This window comes from Procambarus clarkii, chromosome 51 (assembly GCF_040958095.1).
Source record: "Procambarus clarkii isolate CNS0578487 chromosome 51, FALCON_Pclarkii_2.0, whole genome shotgun sequence".
In the NCBI taxonomy this organism is placed as follows: Eukaryota; Metazoa; Arthropoda; class Malacostraca; order Decapoda; family Cambaridae; genus Procambarus; species Procambarus clarkii.
The window spans coordinates 27,093,184-27,103,121 of NC_091200.1; the positions used below are offsets into that span (position 1 = coordinate 27,093,184).

The following is a 9,938-nucleotide window of genomic DNA, read 5'->3' on the forward strand; positions in this document are numbered from 1 at the left end:
AGTTGTCTGAAGTACAAGGCACATAGGTTGGGGGCGGAACCTTTGCGTAGGTGGCCGGAGGTGAGTACTCCCTTCGAGAGAGTACACATAGATCTCATTGGGCCGCTACCACAAGCTCATTCAGGGGCGAGGTACATATTTGTAGCAGTGGATGCAGTCACACGGTTCACTGTGGTGAGTGCACTCCGTTCTAAGTCGGCAGAGGATGTGACCCAGGCCATGGTGGAAAGTGTGTTAACCAGGTTTGGGGCTCCTCAACAAGTTGTGTCAGACCAAGGGTCAGAGTTTATCAATCAAGTATTTCAAAGCATCGCGAGTGTGTATCAATTCAAACATACTCCAGTGCTGGCATATCGACCATCGGCGAATGGTTTGGTTGAAAGACACAATGCTGAAGTAATCAGTATTCTGCGGCATTTGGCTGCAGATGATGTGCTTGCATGGGATCAGAGTTTGTCGATGGTGGAGTCGGCGCTCAACACGGCGTTCAATAGGTCGGTGGGAGAAACCCCGCATTTTTTGTTGCATGGGTTCGATCCCCGACTTCCGTTCACGACGATCACAAGCAAGCAACCGCCATGCTATGCGTTAGACTTGAGAAGTGTTGTCTGTAGGCGAGCAACCAAGGCATTTGACTTGGTGAAATTACATTTAAGAAAGTCGACAGAGGTAGCAGAGGCATATTATAATGCGCGGAACAAGGTCCAAGCAAAGGTGATCAATGAAGGTGATAGGGTATTCGTGAAGCAGATGCACGCCCAGGCAGAAGGTAAGTTGGCACCCAAGTTTGTGGGGTCATGTCGGGTAATTAGCAAAAAGAATGCAGAAGTTAAGGTTAAGGTGCTAAACACAGAGCATGTGTTCTCCTGTCACCCAGACCGCGTCTATACACTGACCGGTCAGGCAAGTGAGGAGCCATACCCTACGGAGAGTGTGCCAGGGGAGAGCACACCAGCGGCTGAGAACATAGGTAGGGGTACGAGGAGTTGGCAATCAAGGGTAGATAACACAGAACAGCCTTCGCAGGACCGGGGACAAGGTCCACAGGCGACGGTGATACATCGCTATCCGACCCGCTCTCGTGGGGTCATGAACACAGATGGAGCATAGTATGTACTGTAGAGTAGTGCATGGGCATGGTAGTTTTTGTAGAATGTGGGGTAGTGTGTAGAGTGTGGTGTTGAGTGGTGCATGGGCATGGTAGTTTTTGTAGAGTGTGGGGAAGTGTGTAGAGTGTTGTGTTGAGTAGCATGTGTAGTGGGTGGTGTAGTGTTGTGGCGTTTGGACGCCTGGTAGGGAGTGGGGTGTTGTGGAGTGCATAGCGGCACAGGAGGCCAGGTGGTGGTGGGTACGGTGAGTATTGGTGTAATGAGGTCAGGTGCGTCAGGACGCAGAGCCTGGCTGTTGAGAGACGTGGTGTTATAATGAGGTCATCAGTGGTTGGGTTGACCAGAGGTGATGGTGTGTCGGAGTGGGTAAGTCTTATGGATAAGATTATAATGTAGAATTTCAAAATTTCAGGAGTTGGTGGTTGCAGTGGACGAGCGAAGTAGATATACTAATTTCTTATTATGTTGTTACAGGAATCTCGCTAGAGGCGAGCCAGTGGCAGTATGATGTTTTAGTGACATAAGTGTGAAATTATTTTAATGAGGTATTTATTGTGATAATGTATGTGTATTATTATAGACTGTGGGTTGGTTGGTGTAGTCGTCGTTGATCCTCCTCTACGGACAACCCAACCCACAACTCGGTAGAGTGCTTATACTAGGAGATCACCCTTGGCGCTTCTGGCTCTTGGAGAGGGGCTCAACGTCACACGTTTAGGGGATGCGGCTCCAACATTTAGCCTCGTTGTCACGTGCACACACCCACTCGAGCCGCTGTGACTCCCCACTCTCTCCTTATGAGATATGATCTCCTCAATCCCCCTATGACTTACCAGTATTACCTCCTACCCTGTCCACAGCAGTGGTTCATGGTTCTTCCTCTCTCTCTCTCCTTCTTTACTACCTCCTGGGAAGCCTCACTAGGACAAGGGCAAACACCAGCAAATTGTGACACATTTACTGAACAAAGCACATACACGATACATACACACATATAATAATAATGAATCCTATACTCTATAATATCCAAATCAGGATGAACTCCAATACCATCAGAACTCTATTATCAGCTTATCAAGTGGTATCCTATCTCCTGGTTCACCACCTGATACTATTAACCTCCTCAAGTTGGTCAAGCCTACACACTGTTGCACCATCAGCAAGATAACATATATATATAGAAAACCAGCATTTGAATGCAATAACATATACCAGTATAAATGTTCATTGATACTTCAATATAAAAACTCCTTGACATAAGGATGCCAACAGTCACTCACCTCTCACTGCGTCTTGCACGCTACTGACAACCAAACACTATCAACTCCCTATAAGTAATCCACCAGAACTTCCCTTTCCACCTCTGGAAGTTCACAACCCTAATATCCTTAGGTTCTTCCGGGCTTCACTACCAGGATCCTCTGCAGCTCCTCCCGGCTGCTATCATGAAGTTTCCTTGTGCAACTACGGTGCTTCACCCTTCTGCTAGGTTCCTCCACACAGCTCTCTTGGCTGCTACACCATGAAATTTCCTCGAGCAACTATGGTGCTTCTCCACCTCTACAGAAGCACGTGACACTCCTCTTCACTGCTGCTTCTCCTCACAGCTCGAGGTCCTCTGCTCCACTACCTTGGAGTCTCATCAGCTACATCATCTGCTGGCTTCGAAGTTCTCAGCAACTTCTTCCCCAAAGACAAACCTGCAACCCATCGACGTTCCAATAAAATGTTCCCCTTTAACACATAAACAAAAATAACCACACAATATGCTTGCCTCAAACCTCTATCTGTCCTCTACATACAGTGAGAGTGGACTCCCCCGTTTTGGGCGGGTCCATACTCCACCTCGCCTGGCGGCGGTCTCACTCGCTGGGAGGGTCTTCCTCCATCCGGAGCCAGGCTCCCTCAGTCGTCCGCCAGCGCTCAGAGAGGACGGATGTCGCTCCGTGTTCCTCCCTCTTCACTCTCCTATTTCAGGCCTTCTGCCTTATTAAAACATGTCTAACTTATAAATAAACATCGCTACTGTCGCTGGGCACACGACCAACTACAATGCAATCACTATGAACTGGCGTATATCGTGCTTACCACAGATTAACTGATCGAGGGCGCTTTTCCTCTGACGGCGTCTGGTCAGGGCGCTCCACACAGCCCACAATAATGCCTCCGGGCGGCTTAATATTCACTAATTATCGTCCACGACTTGAGACCACACGTCCCCAGCTCGATTCCACAGCTGGCACGTCTGCACACTTCTCTTCTCTTAGAGATATATCACTAGGGGTTCCCTTCTGACGGGAGCTCAACGGAGCGCGGCTTCCCCCTGCGATGTCTGGCACTCAAGTGAGGTCAAGGTCCTCCGGAAGCGAGCCTCACGCCTCCAGCAAAATGTCCACATCTCCTAGCCAGTCATTTATCTATTTCCTTACTTACTGCCCATAATCTTAAACTGTTACACATATCCAAGCAACTATTTTACATATGGATTATCACCTCAATATTTGCTAGACCTTCTAATCAGGTCAGGCTTGATGAATAACTCTCAAGGAGGGAGACTCGTTTCTCCTGTAGGCTGAGATCATAACACTCCCCTCCCCTTATTTTTGAGAGTTATTCTAGTGGCAAAGCTCGGGATAATACATCCGCCACTACACTGTCTCGTTCTTCACCCCATATACTCTCTTAGGAGTCTACAATTAGTTCGTTGCACCTTGCAACATCCGGCTCACAACTCGCCAGAAACATGATCTTCTCATAAACGATCTGACCTCTCTGGCACCTCTTGGCTAGGCTGTCCTCCTTGGACGCCTGCACTCCATCGGTCCACTCTACTTATTGTCTCCACCCTCCGTTTCCTCGTCTTCTCTTCACGTCCAGAGTCAGACATCTACTGTCTGTACCTCCTCTGTCGTCTTCACTCTTCCATCTACTGCCATTATACTTTCGTCTCCTGTCATCATACTTCACTCCATCGTCTTCACCGACGCTCCTCCTTTTCGTCTCCTCATTTATCTGAGACCTCATCCTGTTCGACTCCCATCGAGTCCTCGGCTTTCTTCTATTCCTCCATGCTTGCATCATCATCCTCTTCCCACACTTTTCACTTCTATACCACTCCATTTCTTCTCCTTCAACTCTTCTTCGTTCCCTAAAAGTTTCTTCGGGCCCTGTATTACATCCAACAGCACTCGACCATACATGTCGCTTTGCCTCTCCCAAAGTGCTCGTAAGCATCTCTCCACACATACTGTCTCTTCCCCTTTCATTTTCTCGGTTATTACTCTTCTTCACTATCTCTCCTCCACGTTGTCTGTGAAACGTGTCAACTCTTGACATCTCAAACAACTTAACTCCACTATCCATATGCCTCTGTGCTCGTGGACAATTTGACGCTCTACTCTCGTCCTCAGTCTGTCCACATCTTTCCTCATTCCTACTCAGCACAGTTGCATTCACCTTCCGACCCTTAATTTCAGCAGTCTGGGCTCTACTCAGGTCTGCTCTCTTCACATGATTCTTCTTCGGCTGGGTCATCCTCACTTTCGACCTCACCGAGACTCCATTTGCCTGGGCTGGACCTTCATCAAACAGCCACGCTATGTCTACATCAATATCTTCCACTGGCTGAATCGACACTGTCTCACCTTCTCCAGTGTCTTCCTCGTCGGCCACCTCTGTCTTCATCACTACCGAGACAGGGTTTTCAATGGCTTGGCGGTCTCCTGACTCATCCCCTCGGATGTCAGTCAGGTTCACACTCTCAGGTGTCCCACCCGTGCAGTGGCCTTCTGGGCACTCCTCTGGCACAGTCTCCACTACGACTCTCGGCAACACCTTTGTCCCGCACAAGTCATTTCCCAGGATCACTTGGACTCCTGGAATAGGTATGTCGGGGCACACTCCCAACATCACCTCCGCCGACACATATTCCGACCTTAGCTGGACAGTACATACGGGCATGTCACTCTCAGACAATAACCCATATACCTTCATCTTACTCCTGCCAGCTAACCGTCGATCATTCCCAATCAGGCTTCTCACAATCAAGCTCTGATTAGCTCCGGTATCTCTTAAGATACCAACTTCTACCTCAGGTTGGCCTCTTATACTGATCCAACCTTTACTCATGAACGGCCTATACCTCTCGTTCACTAAATTCGCTCTCTGTGGTTTGTCTCGGAACACATTAGTATATTTACTTCCGGGGTCACACATGGCCAGGGTCACAACTCTCTTGCCCTGCCGACAATTTCGCATCACGTGACCCAATCCGTTACAATTGTAACATCTCATCTGGGAGAAATCTCTTCTATATGTACCAGAGTAGCTCTGACTCTGTCCACTCGTATTGGACTTCCTCGGGCCAGACGTACTACTCGTACTCTGTGGAGCTTTACTGGACTCTTGATTTCCTGGATAACGATCAGTTTCTCGTTTAGCTCCTCCATCCTCACTTTCAGATGAAGTGCGCGACCTACTCTTCTGAGTTTTAGGGTACTTACTTTTATCTGCCCATTTATCAAAATTTTTCTCACCCCAGACTCCTCTGGGTCTTTCATAATTTCTTCCTCCCCAGACTCCATTGGATCTGCCATTGCTGCGTCTCACCTCACTTCTCACTCTGTTCTCCCTCAAGCTCTTATATGCTTCGGTAATCATATCCGCCCTATCTGCGGCATCTTTCACCTCCATTATCCCTGCTTCTTGGATCTTGAACTTTGTTTCGGGATGCATCATCTCCAAGAACTTCTCCATGACCATCAGTTGCTTCAGGTCAGCGTAAGATCCAACTCCAGCAGCCTCAATCCACTTCTGGAATCGTCTTTCCAGATCTCTTGCTGTCTCAGCAAACGTACATGCTCCAACTTTGCTCATCTCTCTGAAGCGCTTTCTATAAGCTTCTGGGGTTAACTGAAACGAGCGCAATATGCTGCTCTTTACTGTGGCGTAATCTTGGCACTCTTCCAGCGACAATTGGGTGTATGCCTCCCTGGCTGCACCGGTCAATCTTAACTGGACCAGCTGGGCCCATTCCTCCTGTGGCCACTCCTTGATACTGGCTACTTTTTCAAAGTGCTCGAAAAAGCTCTCTGCCTCTTCGGGAACAAACAAGGGAATGTCCTTCTCCCTAACCCTAACATCTGGTGGGTGTGATACCTGGGTGGTGCTCTCTGGCAACCCATGTTCAATCCTTTGCTCAGCCAAGGTTCTGTTCGCTTCTATCTGCATTTGTTTTGTTCTCTCTTTTTCTTTTTCGACCTCTAGTCTTGCTTTCTCTTTTTCTTTCTCTTGTTCCAACTCCAGTTCCCTTACTCTGGTTTTCTCTTTTTCTACTTCCAGTTTGGTTTTCTCTTTTTCTACTTCCAGTTTGGTTTTCTCTTTTTCCTTCTCGGCTTCATTTTTCATCTGCAGTTCTAATTTCATCTTTTCCAGCTGGAACTGTCTCTCCTTGTCCTCACGCTGCATCTGGAGCTCTAACTGGAATCTCTCCAAGCTCCTATTCCGGCTACTCCTTCTACTGCGGCTACTCTTGCTGCTCCTACTCGATCCCTGGGATCTCACGTCATCCTGCCCATCATCCTCCTTTCTACTTTCAGCTCCTTCCTGGGCTCCTTGTTCTGCCGCTTCACTTTTGGCTCTTAACTGCCTCAGGATCTCATCCTTCATCCCAGCTACTTTAGATGCTTTCAACCTGATGCCACATTTTTCTGCTATTTGTTTCAATTGATCCCTCGTGCAACCTTCCAAGTCCTCGGGCTTGCCTGACTCCACAAACGTTTGCACCTTATCCATCTTTGTCCTGTGAGTCTTCCCAAGAGAGAGAATATACACCTGCGGTCACACAGTTTATCTATTTCAGCAAGGGTGTACAAATCCACTCTTGGACAGGGTGTGGGTGTGTCAGTTCACTCTCCTGGACACAGGCCCCCAATTTTATTATAGACTGTGGGTTGGTTGGTGTAGTCGTCGTTGATCCTCCTCTACGGACAACCCAACCCACAACTCGGTAGAGTGCTTATACTAGGAGATCACCCTTGGCGCTTCTGGCTCTTGGAGAGGGGCTCAACGTCACACGTTTAGGGGATGCGGCTCCAACATTTAGCCTCGTTGTCACGTGCACACACCCACTCGAGCCGCTGTGACTCCCCACTCTCTCCTTATGAGATATGATCTCCTCAATCCCCCTATGACTTACCAGTATTACCTCCTACCCTGTCCACAGCAGTGGTTCATGGTTCTTCCTCTCTCTCTCTCCTTCTTTACTACCTCCTGGGAAGCCTCACTAGGACAAGGGCAAACACCAGCAAATTGTGACACATTTACTGAACAAAGCACATACACGATACATACACACATATAATAATAATGAATCCTATACTCTATAATATCCAAATCAGGATGAACTCCAATACCATCAGAACTCTATTATCAGCTTATCAAGTGGTATCCTATCTCCTGGTTCACCACCTGATACTATTAACCTCCTCAAGTTGGTCAAGCCTACACACTGTTGCACCATCAGCAAGATAACATATATATATAGAAAACCAGCATTTGAATGCAATAACATATACCAGTATAAATGTTCATTGATACTTCAATATAAAAACTCCTTGACATAAGGATGCCAACAGTCACTCACCTCTCACTGCGTCTTGCACGCTACTGACAACCAAACACTATCAACTCCCTATAAGTAATCCACCAGAACTTCCCTTTCCACCTCTGGAAGTTCACAACCCTAATATCCTTAGGTTCTTCCGGGCTTCACTACCAGGATCCTCTGCAGCTCCTCCCGGCTGCTATCATGAAGTTTCCTTGTGCAACTACGGTGCTTCACCCTTCTGCTAGGTTCCTCCACACAGCTCTCTTGGCTGCTACACCATGAAATTTCCTCGAGCAACTATGGTGCTTCTCCACCTCTACAGAAGCACGTGACACTCCTCTTCACTGCTGCTTCTCCTCACAGCTCGAGGTCCTCTGCTCCACTACCTTGGAGTCTCATCAGCTACATCATCTGCTGGCTTCGAAGTTCTCAGCAACTTCTTCCCCAAAGACAAACCTGCAACCCATCGACGTTCCAATAAAATGTTCCCCTTTAACACATAAACAAAAATAACCACACAATATGCTTGCCTCAAACCTCTATCTGTCCTCTACATACAGTGAGAGTGGACTCCCCCGTTTTGGGCGGGTCCATACTCCACCTCGCCTGGCGGCGGTCTCACTCGCTGGGAGGGTCTTCCTCCATCCGGAGCCAGGCTCCCTCAGTCGTCCGCCAGCGCTCAGAGAGGACGGATGTCGCTCCGTGTTCCTCCCTCTTCACTCTCCTATTTCAGGCCTTCTGCCTTATTAAAACATGTCTAACTTATAAATAAACATCGCTACTGTCGCTGGGCACACGACCAACTACAATGCAATCACTATGAACTGGCGTATATCGTGCTTACCACAGATTAACTGATCGAGGGCGCTTTTCCTCTGACGGCGTCTGGTCAGGGCGCTCCACACAGCCCACAATAATGCCTCCGGGCGGCTTAATATTCACTAATTATCGTCCACGACTTGAGACCACACGTCCCCAGCTCGATTCCACAGCTGGCACGTCTGCACACTTCTCTTCTCTTAGAGATATATCACTAGGGGTTCCCTTCTGACGGGAGCTCAACGGAGCGCGGCTTCCCCCTGCGATGTCTGGCACTCAAGTGAGGTCAAGGTCCTCCGGAAGCGAGCCTCACGCCTCCAGCAAAATGTCCACATCTCCTAGCCAGTCATTTATCTATTTCCTTACTTACTGCCCATAATCTTAAACTGTTACACATATCCAAGCAACTATTTTACATATGGATTATCACCTCAATATTTGCTAGACCTTCTAATCAGGTCAGGCTTGATGAATAACTCTCAAGGAGGGAGACTCGTTTCTCCTGTAGGCTGAGATCATAACAGTATGTATATACTGTATATTACCTCATCGGCACCATTTCTGAGTGTTAGGCTTGAGAAGGTCCCCCGGGATCATGTCACAGAGCTTCAGGTAGAGTAGAAGGGAAGCTATGAGGCTACACTCGGTTATTCTAGAAAAAAAAGGGGGAGGAAGTGAAGCCAACGTGACGTTATAGGCGAAATTCGCCCCCTGACATCAAAGCAGGGATAAGGGCCAGCTGCAATGGTTCTGCAGCTGCGCTCAGGCTATATACGGGGAGAGAGTAAGGAGCCGAGGGGGTTATGTAATAACGGGATCGAGCCAGGGGGCTCCGAGGGAATATTTTGCAGGTACAGCGGTCGGGAAGGTGTGAATACATGTGGACACACTCTGGGCGGATGGGATTAGACCAGAGAGCTGTGAGGGATCTACAGCGTTCTGGGATTGGTGCCCTGGAACGAGACGTCAGCACAGACCCAAGGGAACATGACCCTGGGGTAGGAATCTCCGTTGCTCTGGAGGCCAGGATCACGTTAGCTCAGAGCAACGATGGGACATTGACAACATTCACCAGGCTGGACAGCCTGGGTTTTGTCTGGGTCATGGAGGATCTATGACCTAGCAACCATAGAACACGAAGACAAGAGAGGTGATGCTGCCAATTGTGGAGGAGGCCAGTGAAACATTGTGTGATCATTGTAAGCCTTATGTCAAAAGTACAGGGCAAGATGTTAAATTATAATTAACTTATTACTAAGGATGAAGAACCTTAGATATATATGTGTTGTGTATATATTAATGACTAGTGTCATTTCTGTTTTAGTGCCAGCATTCTGGTCAATGTAATTTTATGTTTATGTTTGTATGTAATTATATGTCAGCAGTTTAGGTATATGTGCATT

At 48.0% G+C, this 9,938-nt stretch overlaps 1 protein-coding gene across 2 annotated transcripts; it reads right to left on the bottom strand.

The window, feature by feature from the left end:
• Window positions 1–1,727: 1,727 nt before the first annotated feature.
• LOC138351926 (uncharacterized) lies at window positions 1,728–8,924 on the bottom strand. 2 transcript variants are annotated; one of them, XR_011222675.1, is made up of 2 exons: window positions 3,198–8,924; window positions 1,728–2,809 (listed from the first exon to the last, which is right to left on the bottom strand). XR_011222675.1 is itself a non-coding variant. In XM_069304094.1 (2 exons), the coding sequence occupies exon 2, from the start codon at window positions 6,900–6,902 to the stop codon at window positions 3,942–3,944; it is 2,961 nt and encodes a 986-aa protein (XP_069160195.1). In that variant the 5' UTR covers window positions 6,903–8,172; window positions 8,561–8,924; the 3' UTR covers window positions 1,728–3,941. The 2 variants fall into 2 exon arrangements, 1 of the variants encoding a protein (XP_069160195.1); XM_069304094.1 differs by having other exon boundaries at window positions 1,728–8,172; window positions 8,561–8,924.
• Between the last annotated feature and the right edge of the window lie 1,014 nt (window positions 8,925–9,938).